This window comes from Rattus norvegicus, chromosome 6, assembly GCF_036323735.1.
Source record: "Rattus norvegicus strain BN/NHsdMcwi chromosome 6, GRCr8, whole genome shotgun sequence".
In the NCBI taxonomy this organism is placed as follows: Eukaryota; Metazoa; Chordata; class Mammalia; order Rodentia; family Muridae; genus Rattus; species Rattus norvegicus.
Genome location: NC_086024.1, coordinates 54,235,765 through 54,255,031, shown reverse-complemented (window position 1 = coordinate 54,255,031; position 19,267 = coordinate 54,235,765). Strand labels below are relative to the sequence as shown.

Genomic DNA, 19,267 nt, shown 5'->3' with positions numbered 1-19,267 from the left:
AATAGGGTGTTTCTCCCTCAGAGAGAGAGGTTGGCAGAGGGCCTGTTTGGTTTTGACCATGCACATATCCTACAGTTAGAGAAATGCACTCTCTATCATCTGCATACTTTCTCTTATCTTTGGGACAAATGCCCTTTCTTGGGTTCTCTCTGGACAGCTCTTTATCATTTAGGACTCAGCTTTTAAATTTCCTGTCATAAAACCCTTCCAACTCCAGGTAGCAAGAAATTAACCTGGAGTCACACAGATGTGAAAAAATCCGGACTACATAGTACCCAGCATTTTGAAATTCCTGAAGGCTGGCCTCATGTGGAGTTCAGGGTATGAGTGAGTGCATCCTGTGGCTATATGGAAGCATGGGCAGGCCATTACTACGCCAACTTCTCAAATAAGACGTTAACGATGTTACTCTGCTCACATGCCTGGCCTCAAGTCCCATTAATCAGTAATTCTAACTACCAGGCAGAAATCAGTACTCTTAGCATTTTGTGGGGTGTTCCAATGTCAGATATCAGAGACAACCCTTAGGGAGTTAATGAAAATTGTTTCTGTGCCAGTTGGCACCAGTTCAGACATTTGCCCCAACTCCACAGATATCTTTAAAGCCAGGCTGAGAAAGGGCTCAACCACCTGGAAGCAGTGGGGTGTGTGCACGCACATGTGTACACATATGTCCATTTGCCAGTCTTAAGAAATAAGTGGAAAATCTTAGAAACCAATGTTCCATAGTGGACATACTGTTCTATTTACAAAATGCACTTAAAAAAAAAAACACTTTGCATTCACAGGGCTAAGTATATAAATTGCACATCACATTGAAGGAAGCTCAGAAATGTTTGGTTAGATTTTTCTTTTCTCTTGATAACCATCAAAAACACCATTGAAATGACAGCGAGAAAACAGATTAAGCTGCCCTCCTACATAAAATCAGAGCAAGATTTTCAAGCATTTATTAAATTACTTCATTTGCTTCAGGAAAACATTAGCTTTCTTGGAAGTCAGGCCAAGCGTTACGTAAGGTTTATACCAACAAGCTTGCTGAAGTCCCCCTCACAGAGGAAAAGCAATGGGGTTTACTACTAAAGGACTGGCCTGTGCTAATAGGTCACACTGTTAGTTGACACAGCAGGTAGATGTTTTAAAAACAATTTGTCAGGCATTAAAAAATTCATTGTGATTAGAACTAAAATTCTGATTCTTAAAATTTTAAGGCATTAGAAACAGACAAGCTGTTTCAACCTAGCGTGCGGGTTCTAGACAATGGCACGGTGGCTAAGGGTCCAAGGATTCATGTGGTTCTGAGTGTTTTCTGAAACAGTAGATCAAAGTACCATTCAGCTTTATCTATGAAGTCTAAATGGTTTCACCCTATGTGTCCCCAGGCTCAGAGAGAGAGAGAGAGAGAGAGAGAGAGAGAGAGAGAGAGAGAGAGAGAGAGAGAGAGAGAGAGAGAGAGAGATAAGGGGGGGGAGAGGTAAGGGGGGGAGAGGGAGGGAGGATGGTTTTCACTTGCTAAATGTGAGCTTAGCAACAGTATCAATGACGTCACCTAGGAGACATTTTTAAAAAGAAGCAGAAGAAAACAGATTGGTGATCACAAACCCACAGCAAGACAGCCATGTGGATGAACTCATTTCAAGGCTTTAACATGATAAAATGGAACCTGCTGAATCATTTTCTATTATCAACTATATTGAAACTGAGTGTATATTTGGGACTCAGGAAAAAAAAAAGCCAGAGACACTGCAAATCAACGAGTTAGTTGAGACCCAAATTTCCTGACCATATCCTAAGCCTCTTCCATAAGCAGGATACTGACAGGAAGCTTGTCACTCAGCATTTCCCCTGTATGGGCCAGTTTCCTAGTGAGGAAAGATAAGGAGCAGTCTGGGCTCATCTTCCTTATCCCACATATGCTCCCAGAGGCTCTGAGGTGATAGCTGATATTTCTAATGAGCCCAGCTTCTTCAGTGAAGTCTACACTGAGTCCCACTGTTCCCGTGGGCCCCACCTTCACATGTGCATACATAGGTGACAATGACCTGCATGTGCTTGCTACCTGCACTGATGATCAGATAAGCTAGCTGGCCTGCCTTATCCACACACCTAGATTGGCAGGATAGAGAATGGGTTTAGGGATTAGAGCAATGCTAACTGGAATTAGAGAACCGGGTATACCGGAGTTGACTGACGATTTACTTGTCTTCTGATGTGGCTGGTTGGGTATCGGTAGCCTCCCATGACAGGGTATCGAGGAATATAGGGTGTTTGAGGGATGATGAAATGAAAACATTTGGGAGCTGAGATTTCTGGGGTATGTTTGAAGATGTCTGAAAGCAAGTTTGCTGGCCTAAGGCCCCATGCAAGTGAGTCCCAAACCTGGATCTATGCAGGGTGGGGTGGAAAGCTAAAAGATGGTGTGTCTGCATCTGCTCTCCTGGGTACAAAAAACTAGAAACAAAATGTGGACAATGACATCTAACAAATGGAATAAAAGCAGCAAGTCAGCAGAGTGGATGGGGAAGAAGTCAGGTTCAGTCAGGCACAGGGGAGCTTCAGGGAGGTGGGATCACGTCGGAGCTCTGTGGTGATGCTTTCTGAGCATGGTTTCAGAGAGGTGGGTGTATTAATGGAAGAAACGAGCTCAGCAGGCTGTGCACCGTGCTCTCGGATGGAGATGCACACACCTGGGCACAGGTGCACACCTAACTGTGTTCATGGAGCACACCCAGGGAGTGTGTGGTATCTAAGTGGGTTCTGAGTTATCCTTTCCCTCCAGGAGCTGTCACTGTTCAAAGTTCACTAATCCAAGGGCCACCATGTCAGTGACTGCAGCACATGGAAATGACACATGAGATAAGAGCCAGAGTGCATCCTCTCACAGCTGAGATTGTTTTAGAACTGGAGCTCATGCGCCTCAGCGCTGTACAGGGAGGAGTGGCCATGGGCCATTCTGCCCTCTGCAGGGCTGCAACACAGTGGAGAAAGGCAGCAAATACTGGCACAAGCATTGGTACAGGAGAATATGAAGGTCTGGAAAAATTAGATAGTCCCCGTGCCCAACCATACACTGCAGAGGGATCCAGCATGCAAATGCTTACACAATGGAGTGGCCACCTCGAGACCCACAACTACACGTGTACGCCCATACAATCGCTGCTCCGTCACCACCCACCCCTGCACTCTCTATCCTGGACCCCCTGTGTACCCTAAAACACATGGCTTTACCTGAGAAGGAGGAGCCTGTCCTTTTCAGATGGGTGATCATCCAGCCACTGGGAGAAGCGTGCATGGGACCATTCTGCCCTCTGCAGGGTTAAAACACAGAAAACAGTGCACTCTTCAGCAAATGGCGGCAAATACCAACACAAAAACCACTGGTGACTGAGGGTTCAATGATATTCACACTTCCTGAAGGAAGTCTAGAAGGCAGCACAGGGGCTTCATGTACCTCATTACCAAAACCCCTGAAGATCTGCTGATGTAGGCCCAAGTAAATAAACAGAGAGAAAGAGAGAAGCCCCCATCAACAGAGCCTCATGAGTAGAAATTATTCCTGTTGTTTTGGTTTCGTTGGATGATAATGATAGGTTTGTTTGTTTGTTTGTTTTTGTTTCTGTTTAGCCTGGCGGTCCTGGAACTCTTTAGACCAGGCTGGCCTTGAACGCAAGGAGACCATGTGCTTCTGCCTCCCAAGTGCTGGGATTAAAGGTGTTTGCCACTACACCCAGCCTGATGGTGATGATTTTGAAGACAGGGTCTCACTTTGTACTTCAGGCAGGCAAGGAACTCATGGCAATCTAGCCTCAGCTCCCTGAGTGCTAAGACTACAGGCAGGGGACACAGTAGTCAGGTGAGACTCCTTAAAGGGCTAATTCTGGACTCTGGACTCGAGAGGTAAATTTTACACTGCCTGCCAAGAAAACACACACAGGGCACTGGAGTGAGAGACATTGGAGACTAAAGAAAGCAGGAGGGACCCAGCCACTCCGCGAGGACCCTTCCTAACCAAGTTGCCTGAGAGGCCCCCGTCACTGCATTACCTGGAAGGGGGATTTCAGCTCCGCCGGTGCTCTAGTGAACAGAAACTGAATGATAATGCTGAATGGGATAATGTCTCCCACTGCCGGGCTGTCTGCCACATGTTCGCTTGTCTGGAAGAGCAGGGGTCTAGAAGGAAAAGCAGAGTTAATTCATGTGGTTCAGCACTGAAAGGGGTGATCTGGTAGGAACTCATTCTGCTGGAATATTCTTCCTATTCCTGATCTTCCTTTTCCCCTCTGTAGCCCTGGAACTTGCTCTGTAGACTATGCTAGAATGCAGAGATCCACCTGCCTCTGCCTCTGCCTCCTAAGAGCTGAGATTAAAGGTGTGCATCACCACCCCTAGCCCTAGACAGGTTTCTGAAGCCTCATTTAAAAAAAAAATTCCCCCTCAAAGTCTGATCTGTCTTTAAGCTTTCCTCAGCAATCAGCACTTATCAATGGGTCTGATGTTACTTCACCGACAGCAAAATTTCCTCTAGTGTAATTTAATTAACAGGCTAAAATCAACAAGCACAGACCAAACCTTCAAGTTGGTGTAAGGAGCAGATTCTTAGCTTGACTGATGCTCGTAGCTTTCACCTTATTTAAATCCCTTCCTTGGGCTATCATCTAATATGAAGGAAGTCAACAGTTTCTATATAGCCTTTCTAAATGGCACTTCAGTCTTTGACATAAAGTTATCACTCTGCTGACCAGTCCAATGATGTATGCTAGTTCCCCTCTACACACTGTAGTCCCGATCTCACTCCCACAACTTCATAGCAGTGGTATGAAGGCTAATCTACTCCACTACCAATTCTCGACCACCCTGTGCCAAAATCTATGTGGGATGCTGTGCTCTCTTGGCTCCGAGTTCTTGTGGGTATGAGCTAGTGAGTCTGTGGTTGGCCTTAGAGGCTCACCTGAAACAGGCAGCCAGCAGCCACACCTCTTGTCAGGTCAGACTGATGACTGATACGAGCCCTGGAGCACAGTCCTGTGTCCTGGTCTCTTTCCGCAGCCATCTTGACTATGTATGAAGGCAGCAGGCCTGTGTGAGATGATTGATCCCTCCCTTTCTCCTTTCTTTCACTAATGAGCATTTATGTCAAGAGTCAGGGAAGAGTGCTCAACAGATACTTGGTTCTTATTGGATCCACAATGATAGGGAAACGTCCTTATACTAATAATCCTACAAATACAATCTACCCTACCTGAAATTCTCATAAACTGAGCGGCTTATGCTGGTTAGCTTTGATTACAACCTGATATAATGTAGAATCACCAGGGAAAGGGGCATCGCCGAGGGGCTGTCTGGACTGGGTTGGCTGTGGGCACTCATGTCAAAGATTTTCTTGGGTTAACTGAGGAGGAAGACCACCCTCTACGTAGGCAGCAGCATAAGGACAGCTGACCACATCACTGTTCCATGTCCACTGTGGGTGTGAGAGGACTTTTGTTCTGGCATCTGATCATGGTGAAAGGAAACTAAGGCATTGCCTTGTCAAATAACACTGTTTTGTTACTGAGTTTTTTAAGTATTTGGGAACTGTTCGTTTTTACTGTCTGTTACCAGAAAACTCCTATTTCCTCCTGTGGCTGCACTGAGAGCTGCTACTTTGAAAATGTTCAAAGACAACATCATTTCAGTGTTCCCTGCTGAAGCCACTCAGGCCCAGCGTAATGAACGGGGAGAGCGCTGCTGGGTGGTTCTCGTCTGCCTGGAGGCATCACCATGGGTGTCTCTGTGTGGACGGCACTGCCTTCACTATCAGGTCAAAGCTGCTACGTTTCAATGAGGAAAGCACTGTGATCACCAACAGAACAGCCTAGGCTTAAGCATTCATAGTCACATCTGGCACGGAGAAAGCTTTCAGACATGAGGTCAGCAAGAGGTCCCAGACTTCACTAACCCTGTCCCAAAGTCACAACTAGTCACCTGCTCACAGAGGAGAATGGCCCAATGAAATCTCAACTCTTAGAAGCAGGACTGGTCCACATACAGATTAGATGACAGAACTACACAAGAACTACATAGAAAGTTACTGCTCCTGAATCAGACTACAACACAGCCCCCGATGGAAACTGTCTGCGCAGTCCCAGGACACAACTGAGGCAGACACCGGCTTTCCTAGGTTCCATGGCCAGGCGGGCTCTCTACCTCATGGCATGGTGCTGGGGTCAAGTAGAAACAGGAGCAGAGCTCAGAGCTGCCAGTGTAGAGTGGCAGCTGTGCCCCGATAGCAATGGCGCCCGATCAGACACTAGCCAATGACAGCCACCAGCCGGACCCAACTCTCAGCTCACAAAGATCTGTGCCACGTTTAACTTAGCCTATGTCTCTAGAGAACAATGTGCCTGGGCAAAAATCTCCGTCAGAATCTAGGCAGGGAGATGAGGCCCTTAGTATACCTGTAGGGCAGCAGTTCTCAACCTGTGTGTCAAAACCCCTTTAGGGTCAACAGCCCTTTCACAGGGGTTGCATATCAGATATTTACATTACTATTCATAACAGTAGCAAAATTACAGGTATGAAGTAGCAACAAATAAACATAATTTTATGGTTGGGGGTCACCACAGCGTGAGAACTGTGTTAAAGGGCTGCAGTGTTAGGAAGACTGAGTGTGCAGCTAAGCTTACTCTATGACCCTAAGGTGCAAACAGAGGCGCCACCTAGCTTGGTGCTTATTCCAAAGCCAGCAGTCCAAATACGCTTTATCCAACCTCAGAGGATACTCTCTGGCTACCTTCAGGTAAGGGAAAACCCAAAACATGAATTTCTATGGCTTGCAGGCAATGCAGTGTGAGCACACACGCAGGTTCCTGTGGAATCCAGAGGACCTCAGATTCCTTGGAGCTGGAGTTACAGGTGGTTGTCAGCCATCTAAAGTGAGTGCTGGGAACTGAACTTAGGGCCTTTGGGTGATCTAGAAACATTCTCAACCACTGAATCTCTAACCCAGATTCAAGGTTTTTGCTTACTTCTTGTATTAAAAAAAGATCATTTCATTATTAAATATAATTTTGATTTTTAAAACTTTTTTATTTTTAAATAGGCAAAGACTTATGTTAAATATTTCAAAAGGCATTCCATTTGGAGATACCTTATTTTAAATTCAAACTCTTAAAAAAGCTAGCAAACTGTTTCCTGTTAAGGAAATGGAAAAGAATTTTAAGTTTTTGATCCAATCAATTTGATGGCTATGTTTCTACTAATATTTAAAATGTTAAAATACAGATTAAAGGCTCTGAAAGACCTATGACAGACTTAGACCTCTGATTACCTTAAAGTAACTCTGACCTCATTTATTCTTTCCAGGGAATAAACAAATAAGCAAACAAACAAAATGAGTTCTTTTAACCCAAATTATAAAACAAAACAAAACAACACAAGAGCCCAGACCAAGTCCCTGATGACAGCTGTCATGATACTTCTTATTTGAGAAGTCTATGTTTCTGGGCTAGGATGCTGGCTCATTTGGTAAAATTCTTGTCGTGCAAGCATGATGGTTGGAATTCAGATCCAAGTGTAAAGGCCTCACCTGGTGGTACATGCTTATTATCCCAACTCTTGGAACACAGAGTATGTGTATGCCTGGAGCTAGCTTGCCAGCTGGACTAGTCAACTCTGTGAACTCTGGGATCAGGGTACCTTATCTCAAAAGGTAATATGGAGAGAAACTCAAGAAAGTCAGCATCGACCTCTGGCTTCCACACATATATGCCCAAATGTACATACACACACATATGCCCCCCCCAACATGCGCGCGCGCGCACGCGCGCACACACACACACACACACACACACACACACACACACACACTGTCTTAGCTACTTTTTTAGTGTTGTCATAAGACACCATTACCAAGGCAACTTACAGAAGACTTTATTTGGGCTCATAGTTTCAGAGGGTTAGAACATGTGACCACCATGCCAGGAAGCACAACACGAAGAGCGGCCATGGGAGGGAAGCAGAGCCTGAGCTCACATCCTGAGACAGAACAGAAGCACAGAGCTAACTGGAAATAGTGTCCTTCCCAAATAGTTCCACAAAAGGGAGACCAAAACGGGGGCCATTTTCATTCAAACTACCACACACGTGAATACACCTGCAAAAGGTCCATGTTTCTCGATTAAATCAATATTTAAGTTATTCTACAGTATAACTGGGAGGACTTCAAAATTGGAAATATTCATATTGTACCAATAAAAAGTAAATGGATGAAATTATACAGTGACTCCAATTTTTCTTTCCGATAACAACCCAAGATTTGGTTTCTCCTGAAAAGCCCATGAAACCCTCAATTTCTCATAAGTCTCAGCTCTATTTTTTAGCCCTGTCACCAAAAATACTTGTACAAGGGCAAAGACAATTTTGATAAAAGAGAAATGAAAGGAATGCTATATTGTTATCTGACTTCATCTGCAATATAAATAAGGTTCCCAAAGTGGATTAGGTACAGTCCCGAGATAATGGGGCACCAAATTATTACTCCAAGGTTAGGACCTAACATTTCCTATAATTAGAACTATCAACCCTTTGTGAGGTTGCAGCTATCAAATCAAACCTATTAAAAGGAAATCTATAATTGAAACGTAGTAAGTTATTTTTAATACTCTGAACATCAACAAAACCGTTATATCAAATACAAATAATTGCAGACAGGGAGACATGATGTATGCAGTTTAAAAATGCCATTTTTGGTTTATTATAAATGCCCCCCTCTCTCATCTGTTGCCATTAAATCTTCAGGCCACACTGTTTTTACTACGTTGACATTAGGTACACTATCTCGAAGTTTACACGTCACATGTATCTCATACTGAGGCTGAAAACAATTCAGACCTGGTGCATGACAGCAGGAAGAGTTGGCGATGTGAGGATTTAGTAGTTGCTGTTCCTAGTAGTGGGTTCTATCACACTGGGATACAAAGCACTATTTGGTCTTTGCATGCACAAAAGGTGACTGCTTGGCCAACAGAACTGTGAACTGATGTTTTTGGAAAAAAAGTCAAACACACCTTAAACACTGTACAAAGTTGAGGAACTGTTGATGTGGCTGTGACTGTGGAGAACTGAAATGATGAGGCTGGTAGACAGCCTTGGGCTCCCTGCAGTCCCCTAAAGAGTCACCTCTTGCTCACCTCCACGTGGGAACCAATATCCACCTGACTATCAAGTCAGTCCTTTCCATCAACCAAAAGTCAAGTTGGCATCAGTTCCTGGCTCTGTTCCAACCCATCCTAATGTGTCAAACAATGCATTAACCATGCTTTGATATGTAATTCTATAAAAACTTTGTGAAATCATACTATATTAGAGCATGGCATTTGGGGCAACTTGACGCTGTGTTCTTGAACTACAGTTGATTATATCTGGTTCTTATTATCTTTGAAGATGAATTTAAAAATTCCTACAGATGAAGAATACATGGACTAAACCTAACAGTGTCAAGTGTCACCAGCAAACCTCAGTAAGCATAAGAAATCAGAGGCTTTAAGGACAGTGTTTACAATATGAAGATTACAGGGGCAAAAGGAAACAGTGGGACGGAATAAAGAAAGCTGACAGGGATCAGGAAGCCCAAGAAGGGCAGCGTGGTATGTGTAGTAGAAGGGGACTGAGCAACAAGAGAATGTTCCAGGGAACAGGAGGTGAAACGTCTCCATGTTAGATACCAGCCTCTAGCTACAGAGACCAAATGCTCGCCTGTCAAATCCAACCCAAAGAGAACACACCGAGACACAAACAGGAAGGTAGCTAAAAGCAAAGACGAGTTCAGAAACAAGCCCAGGAGGGTCTGTCTCAGTGCGGTCAGGAAGCAGGCAGGGTTAGGTGCTGAGAACCACCTTCCTCTTCACTCTCCACACAGCTGCCTCCTTTCCTTCTGGCATGGAGAACAAGACAGCTCATTTTGTTTTATCTTCAGGTTCAGGAAATTTAAGCCAAATCTAAAATTTTGCAAGGGAGTTAATTTAATGGTTTGTATGTGTTTTTCATAATCATCCTGTAGGATATTTTCAATGCAAACTACAAAAGATACAAGGCAAGGAAGAAAGCAAGCAAGGAGGGGGGATGAGGAGATGGAGGTGGGCAGGGAAAAGCATCCAGGCCCAGGGCATGGGTCGAGCTGTGTCTAGGTGGTCTGGCCACAGAGATGGTGCTGGGGGAGATGCCTAGTTACAAACTGGCTGGTTGGGTCAGTCAGTTATCCATCCCTTTGGAGCTCCAAGCCACAAAAGCTGTCTTTCTGGCAAGACCAGTCTCCTGCACTGGTCACTAACAGAGCCCTCAGTACCTAAGGAGCCCTCTGTACAACTCCCCTCTGCAGCTGCACTGGTTGTCACTTGCATGTCACCTCCTGTCGGGGAGCACAGCCTGAGCCCTCCCTGTCCCTGACTCCAGATGGGATCTGAAGCACCAGCAAGTGGAAAAAAACAAACAAACAAACACCTGAAGTGCTTTCCAAAACAAAAGAAAATTAATTAAGGTGTTATGAAAAGCCAGAAATTCTACACTGTCATTCTTAGAGATTATTCTAAATATAGCAGTACTTCCAAGGTTACATATTCTCGCCAGAAGGTAGAGTTAATTAGTCAAGTATTAGATCCCTTAGAAAAAAATGTCTATTTCTAGTCCGGGAAAGTCACATTTAAATGAGTCATGGCTGCACAGCTGTCAGATTTCAGCCGGGCTGTTGAGGCTAATCATGTAATGCAGGACAATAGAGGTCCTGCTGCTCCTGACCCCACAGTCAGTACCAGTGCTGGTCTCTTCCATGCTACCTACCACCAAACCTACCCTTCCCCAATTCTGAGAAAAGACCAGAAAATGCAGCAAGGCCCCAAGCTCGGAAATTCCCAGAGAAACCAAAGTCAGAGAGAGGAAAGGTGACCTCACTGTGGGAGCGCATGCAGCTAGCCATCTTCCCCACACAGGAAGTAGGACTGCCTTTGAGAGACCAGAAGTGTCTGACGCATGCAGGAAGTGAGTGAGGCTCTCTACAAGACACTTGAGAGTCATGAGGGCTGCAGAAGGGTTGATGCAGGAGGCTGATGGCTTGGGGTAAACAAGGTCTTAAAGAAGACGTTAGAAGGGTGCATGTTTGGAACTGACCATCTCTCACCACAGACCATGCAGGAGAGAAGGAGGAGGGGGAGCTAGCTCTCTTGGCCTCCTGGGAGCTGTATTGGAGCAGTTGGAAAGCAGAAGCCAGCAACATGAAATCTTTCAGTGGCAGGAATTTGCCACCAATATCTTAAAATTTCTGGTATTTTTCCTAAATAATATAGACAAATATTCTAATGTGTTTCTGGACCAATCAGAGTAAAAACCAAACAGGTTCTTCTGAAATAAAACATGGGGTAGTCATTTCTGACTTTTAATTTACCTTTCCTTAATGGCTGAGGATGTTGGACACCTTTTCAAACACTAACTGGGGATTTATACTAATTTCTGTGAGAGTTTTAGCTGATTGACCCACTTACTGGTTGGACAAATTTGCTGGTGTTTATTTTTGCCTTTCTTTACATATCCCAGATATCAGTTCCCCATCCAAAGCATAGCTGGAGAAGACCTTTCTTTGTTCTATTTAGCGTGTCTGTGCACACCTGCACATGCAAATAGCCACTGGAGGGCTATGGCACTGGCCATGACCTGACAATCTACCCTGCAGATCACAGGCACTGAACTCAGGTTGTCAGGCTAGTGGCCAGTGTCTCTTGTCTCTTCACTGTTACTTCTCTTGCTGGGCAAAAGCACTCCTCTCTCTGCTCCTCTCAATCTAAGCCCCACCCCATGGTTACCTGGCAACAGCCAGGTATGCCTGACTCACTATAAAAGGGGCTGCTTGACCCCTCCTCACTCTCTTGCTCTTCCCTTCTGGCTCCCACTTTCTCCCCATTCCCTTCCCCTCTCTCTTCATGTGCTCATGGCCGGCCTGTATTCTCTCCTCTCCTCTCCTCTCCTCTCCTCTCCTCTCCTCTCCTCTCCTCTCCTCTCCTCTCCTCTCCTCTCCTCTCCTCTCCTCTCCCTCCTCTCTCTCCTCTCCCCCCTGCTCTCCTCTCCTCTCCCCCTGCTCTCCTCTCCCCCCTGCTCTCCTCTCCTCTCCTCTCCCCCCTGCTCTCCTCTCCCCCCTGCTCTCCTCTCCTCTCCCCCCTGCTCTCCTCTCCCCTCCCCCCTGCTCTCCTCTCCTCTCCTCTCCCCCCTGCTCTCCTCTCCTCTCCTCTCCCCCCTGCTCTCCTCTCCTCTCCTCTCCCCCCTGCTCTCCTCTCCCCCCTGCTCTCCTCTCCTCTCCTCTCCCCCTGCTCTCCTCTCCCCCTGCTCTCCTCTCCTCTCCCCCCTGCTCTCCTCTCCTCTCCTCTCCCCCCTGCTCTCCTCTCCTCTCCTCTCCTCCCTGCTCTCCTCTCCTCTCCTCTCCCCCCTGCTCTCCTCTCCTCTCCTCTCCCCCCTGCTCTCCTCTCCTCTCCCCCTGCTCTCCTCTCCTCTTCCCCCTGCTCTCCTCTCCTCTTCCCCCTGCTCTCCTCTCCTCTCCTCTCCCCCCTGCTCTCCTCTCCTCTCCTCTCCCCCCTGCTCTCCTCTCCTCTTTCCCCCCTCTCCTCTCCTCTCCTCTCCTCTCCCCTCTCCTCTCCTCTCCTCTCCCCTCTCCTCTCCTCTCCCCCCTGCTCTCCTCTCCTCTTCCCCCTGCTCTCCTCTCCTCTCCTCTCCCCCCTGCTCTCCTCTCCTCTTCCCCCTGCTCTCCTCTCCTCTCCTCCTTTCCCTCCCCTTCTCTGTCTCTACTACCCTCTCAATTCCCCTCTCTATGCCCTCAATAAACTATTTTATACTATACCATCCTGTGGCTGGTCTCTCAGGGGGAAGGCCCATGGAGGCACCCCCTTCCCCCATACCTGACTACATATCCACAAAACATATCCCCTCTCTCTTTATCTTTTTATAAAAGACAACTCTCTCTCCCCAGCCCTCTCTATCCCTCCCTTCTTTCTTTGACTTTTTTTCTCTTGCCTTTCTTTTCTTCTCTCTTTTCCTTTTGTTTTTTCTTCTTTTGAGAAGGTGGTTCTCTGTGTAGAGAGCCCTGGCTCTCCTCAAACTCAGAGACCCCCCTGCCTCTGCCTCCCAGTGTGTGAAAGACCACCTTCAGCTAAGCTTTCTAATTTCCTGCAGAACCACTTGTCGACTCTTAGGATTTCCTGAGCAACTGAAGTCCTTTCAGAACATCTTTCTGAACATCCTGAACATCTGAGGTTTTCTGTGCTGCTGTGTCTACCATTTGAGTATTTTTAGTATGTTTTTCACCACTATTTCAAAATTCTTATGTTGACATTTTTGATCCAGTTTAAATTAATTTCTGTGTAGGGTAAAAGACAGGAATCTAGGTTTTCTCTTCTATAGATAGAAACCACCTTTTCCATTTATTAAGATGCTGTCCTTTTCTCTAATGTGTGTTAGAGACGGGTATGTCAAAGACTGGGTGGCAGGAGACGTAACTGTGATTTGTCCACCTTTTCTTTTTGGTTAGTACCATACCTTTTTATTCCTGTGACACATTAATATAATCTGACACACAGGCTCCAGTATTACTCTTTCTGCTTCAGTTATGCGCCTATGTCAATTTTAATTATTTTTATACTTCTGTGAAGAACAGTACCAGAACTCTGATTACAGTGACTACAGTAACCACTTGGCAGTCTGTCCATCTTCACATTATGAGTTCTATAATCAGTTGGTAAAATAGCTCTTTCCCTCCAAAGCCTTCAGCGTCCTCAATGCCTTACGCTTTTGCCTCAGAGGCCCTTACTGCTCCAGGTGGTTTAGTTTCCAGGTCTTTTATTGATCTATTTTATGGCAAGTGGGATTTTCCATTATTCCTTTCCTAGGAAGTTTGTTATTATATATAGAAAAATAAATGGTATTTTTGTATATTGGTTTTTGTATGCTGCTATTTTGCTGAAGTGTTTATTAGGTTTCATGGTTCTTTTTAATCAAATCGTTAGACTCTTTTAAAAATAGGGTCATGTCATCTAAAGATAGGGATACTTTCCATATTTCCTTTATTATTTGTGTCCCTTGTTAAGACTGAGCACAATACTAAATAGGAGGAGAGAACAGATGCCTGGGCTCATCACTGACTTCAGAAGAACTGTTTTCCGTTTTCCCTCTTAGTATAATGCTGAGTAAAGATCTGGCATGTGTAGCCTTTACTATGCTGAGATATGTTCCCTTTATTCCTACTTTCTTCCTTAAGGGATTCTACACTTTGTCAAGGGTCTCAACTCAGATTTACACGTGAGTGGATCATGCAGTTTATGTACAGAAGTGTATAACTGCACAGAAGTTGTATTACGTTTATCGATTTTCATCCTTGGTATAAACTAAAAGATTATAAGATTTTTATTTTATGTGGGTGGGTATTTTGTCTGCATGTATGTCTGAGTACCACATGCATGCCCAGTGTAACAGAGGTCAGAAAAGGATGTGAGATCTACTGGAAATGGAATTACAAATATTTGTGAGCTGACAAGTAGCTGCTGAGAATAGGACACTGGTCTTCAACAACAGCTCTTTTACATCTCCAGTGTCTCCCCTCCCCCTTAGATGTCTCTTTGTTTGTTACTACTTAACTTTGGGTGATGGAGAGATGGCTCAGTCGTAAAGGCTGCTTACTATTTATTTATTTTCAAAAAGGACTTGGGTTAAGTTCCAAGTGCCTACTCTGTAACTCAGAACCACATGTTATTTCAGTTCCAGGGGAACCCATGCCCTCTTCTGGACTCCAAAGGCTTCTGTGAACATGGCCCACATAATCTCCGACGTACACACATGCACATAAAAATAATAAAAAAAATTTAAAAAAGAATTTTTGCATGTAAGGCCTAGGGAAATAGTTTAATCTATAAAGTTCACAAAGACCTAAGTCCTACCTTCAGAATCATGTAAACTACCTGGGCGTGTGGACTGCACTTGTAATCCTAGCACTGAGGGGACAGAAGTGTACAGGTCTTTAAGGCTTGCTAGCCAACCAGCCTAAATAGCAAGCCCTAGCCAGTGAGAGAGGCTACTTCAAAACACAAAACCTGAAGATGACAGGCACTTGAAGAATGGCACCCGAGGGTATTTCCTGTCCTAAACAAACACAGCTGCACACCCGTATGTACATATAACCACACATGTGTGCACACACATGCAGTTTTTGTACTTTTCAGGAGTCTGACTACAGCTCTCATGTCTTGTCTGCCTGGTTTTGCTTTCAGGGTAACACTGCTTACTCTGTAGAGTGGGTGTGGTAGTTCGCCCTCCCTTTCTCGTTTGTGGAGCAGTCATAGGTGTCAGTGTATTTTAGTATTTGGCAGTGACCTCATCTGGTTCTGGGTTTTTATTGGAGACTTTTTGTTTCCTCTTTACCTCACTGAGTGCTGTGTGTCTGTCTGAGTTACTGCATCTACTTGGTTTAGTTTTAGCAGCCCCATCTCTGGGAATTCGTCCACGTCCAGACTCTAGTTGTTGTGAAGCCAGTTCTCAGGGTGCTCCCTGATGATCTTGTGCACCTTACTGGAGTCTAGAATAACTTTCTTTTTCATACTCAAGTTTTATGATCCTTGGGTCCTTTCCTTCTCTGGTTACTTTTTCAATGAACCGACTCTCAGTCTGACTGGTTCCTATGTTACTCTCTGTCTGACTGGTTCCTATGTTACTCTCTGTCTGAGTGGTTCCTATGTTACTCTCTGTCTGAGTGGTTCCTATGCTACTCTCTGTCTGACTGGTTCCTATGTTACTCTCTGTCTGATTGGTTCCTATGTTACTCTCTGTCTGACTGGTTCCTATGCTACTCTCTGACTGGTTCCTATGCTACTCTCTGTCTGACTGGTTCCTATACTACTCTCTGTCTGATTGGTTCCTATGTTACTCTCTGTCTGATTGGTTCCTATGCTACTCTCTGTCTGATTGGTTCCTATGCTACTCTCTGTCTGATTGATTCCTATGTTACTCTCTGACTGGTTCCTATGTTACTCTCTGTCTGACTGGTTCCTATGTTACTCTCTGACTGGTTCCTATGTTACTCTCTGTCTGATTGGTTCCTATGCTACTCTCTGTCTGACTGGTTCCTATGCTACTCTCAGTCTGACTGGTTCCTATGTTACTCTCTGTCTGACTGCTTCCTATGCTACTCTCTGTCTGACTGGTTCCTATGCTACTCTCAGTCTGACTGGTTCCTATGTTACTCTCTGTCTGACTGCTTCCTATGCTACTCTCTGTCTGATTGGTTCCTATGCTACTCTCTGTCTGACTGGTTCCTATGTTACTCTCTGTCTGATTGGTTCCTATGTGACTCTCTGATTGGTTCCTATGTTACTCTCTGTCTGACTGGTTCCTATGTTACTCTCTGACTGGTTCCTATGCTACTCTCTGTCTGATTGGTTCCTATGTTACTCTCTGTCTGACTGGTTCCTATGTTACTCTCTGTCTGATTGGTTCCTATGCTACTCTCTGTCTGACTGGTTCCTATGTTACTCTCTGTCTGATTGGTTCCTATGCTACTCTCAGTGCCTGTTGTCATTCATTTCTGCTCTGATCTTGAATGCTGCTTTTGACTCATGTACTTTTGGGTTTGGCTGGCTCTTGTTTTTCTAACACTTTGAAGTATCCTGTTGGCTTATTTATTTGAGATCTTTCTGACTTTTGCTATAAGCACTAAAGCTCTGAACTTCTCATGCGAGCTGCTTTAGCGGCAGTGGAAGGCTCTGATAAACAGTGCTATCATTTTTACTTGACTCTAGTAATTGTAAATGTCCTTCTCATTTCTTCAGCTATCCCACTGATCACTCGAGCATGTACTGAGAGGGAACTGGCAAGATGGTGCAGGGGTAACGGAACTTGCTGCTCAGCCTGATAACCTCAGTTTAATCCCAGAAATGGCTCCTGCAAGGTGCTCTTCTAACCTTAACACACATGCTGGGGCACACACATAACCACACTGAAATACATCCATAAATGTTATACAGTGCGTATGGCTGAGTGTACATGCGCGCACTCGCAGACACACACACACACACACACACACACACACACACACACACACACACACACACACACAGAGTGAGGTGGTTCAGTTGGTAAAGATACTTCCCATGCAAGCCTGGAGACCTGAATTCAAGCCCCAGAAACCATGTTAAGGTGGAATGAGAAAACAGACTCCATAAATTATTCTCTGACTTCCATATGCTTGCCAAAGTACCCATGCCTGAGCGCACTCAGTAATAATAATAAAAATTGTAATAGTGTATTCTCGGTCTCCACCTATCTGTAAGTCTCTATAGTTACTATTGCTATTGGTTTCTGATTGTATTAACTATAATCTGATAAGGTATGGTAAATTGTCTTAATTCTTTCATACTTGTGAAGACATGTTTTATGGCCTGTTTTAAGAAGTTTCTTTGGATACATGGCAGAACGTATACTCTGAATCTGTTAGATGGAGTATTCTGCAAATGCCCCCCTATGTCCATTTGACCTGTAGTACAGCCTAGGTCTGTAGTCCTGTAGTTGTTCTTCAGTTTACATGATTTGTGAAAACTAGAGTCTGCAGTCACTCACTGTCATTGCATCAGGACACATCTGACCTTTTGTGCCCATGAGTGCTGTTTTTACTGAGCGCATGCTGAGATGAGGCTCTGTCCTAGTCTAAGTCACTACACTCATGTGCAATAGTGCTTTGTCAGGTTGTACCTTGCCGGACAGACTCCATTTTACAGAGCTGACTCCCACTTTGAGGGTGGAAGATAATTACATGCAGGTGGACCTACCAACACCCCCACCTGTCCAGTACCACCCACGGCACACACAGATGACGACTTACTCCTAGCAGGAGAAATGGTGCTAACCTAGAAAGGTATGGGTTTGAGCTGAGGGAGCAGGGGCACAAGAGTGAATTAAAGTCGTATCAGACAAACCAGGCCCAAGAACTTGTCAGACATGCCAGTCCAAGGGAGGGTGTAACTCCTTTATGTGAACCCCAGAAAATGGAATGTACCTAGCACTGTCATGGCAGTGGCCCGCACCAACCTGACATTTGTTACCTGGAGCATGCATCAAGACACAGGTGGAGAAGACCCAATGGTCCCTGGCATCTGCTCAGCCCTCCACTGTTGACAAGGCCCACGGAACTTAGTCCCCTCTGCTCTTCTGTCCCTCTCTGCAGCTCGCTCCATCCTCAGTGAACGCTGTCTCTTTCACAGCTCATCCTTATAGCAACGGCTTCTTCCCTGAGACCTGCTTGCATTTGTTATCTTACCAATATATTCATCTTACCTATAAACATTTATGCATCTTATCTGTATACATTCTACCCACCTAGTGCTGATAAGCTCCTGTAATACCTGTATAGCCTCTTTGCCTTGTATACTTTCTACAACTCACATGTATGTGTAGCTCTATATAGATACACTTATTGTATCCTGTGTGGTCTGGTATGAGAGTTAGTCTTAGTAATTAAGATATGAGAGTCAATACTAGTAATTGAGACTGGAATAGAAGAACCTGCATTCACTGCTAAAGCAGGCAGACTACTTGGTAAATCTGGATCACTGACGCAGTACAGAGAGAGAGAAAGAGGCATACAGTGCTCAGGACAGAGTTCCTACATTTGGCACAACATTTACTCATAATTGTTATACCTTTTTGATGACTTATTCCCTTTATTAATATGTGGAAATGGTCTTTATCTGATCAGATTTAGCAGCACTTGTATGGTCAATAGATCAAGCCCTTAGAAAAGTATTAATTAATCTCCCTGAATCAAAAACCAGCACAAAGGAGCATCCTATTGTAGCTACCACTGTCCTTCCTCCTGAGCCGGCTCTTCAGCCCTCCCTTTCTAAAAGCTCCAGTATAACACAGCCCCATTTCCTGACTGTTTTCACTGATCTGGAAAACTCAGATAAAGAAGGTTCCAGCAGTGCAGGCTGTAGACATTAGAAAGAAACTGTCCCTTCAGGGGTAAGGTGCCGGGGCCTGCTGGAAGGCAGGTTCTGTATTTGGAGCCAGTGTCTCTGGGCCTTTCTGTGTCAGCGCACAGATCCACAGAGGCAGCTGCACTGACAATGCCAAGAGTCAAAGTCTTCAGGCATCTGGTGCTCAGAGGTTACTGTCATTACTGTCCTACTGCAGAGAGGCAGACAAGGATGGGGTCCTGACAGTTCTGACACATGTGTCACATGTAGAAATACAAGGCCTGTAGGGGCAGATG

At 45.0% G+C, this 19,267-nt stretch overlaps 1 protein-coding gene across 2 annotated transcripts in view; it reads right to left on the bottom strand.

Annotated features, from left to right (window-relative positions):
- Cog5 (component of oligomeric golgi complex 5) overlaps positions 1-19,267 on the bottom strand; it is a 297,903-nt gene that overhangs the window by 12,838 nt on the left and 265,798 nt on the right. For both annotated transcript variants that reach the window (XM_039078121.2, NM_001398787.1), the window contains exons 20-21: positions 4,044-4,170; positions 3,229-3,308 (exon numbers count right to left, since the gene is read on the bottom strand). In XM_039078121.2, the coding sequence (XP_038934049.1) occupies positions 3,229-3,308; positions 4,044-4,170 (207 nt within the window). The remainder of the gene's footprint in view (positions 1-3,228; positions 3,309-4,043; positions 4,171-19,267) is intronic.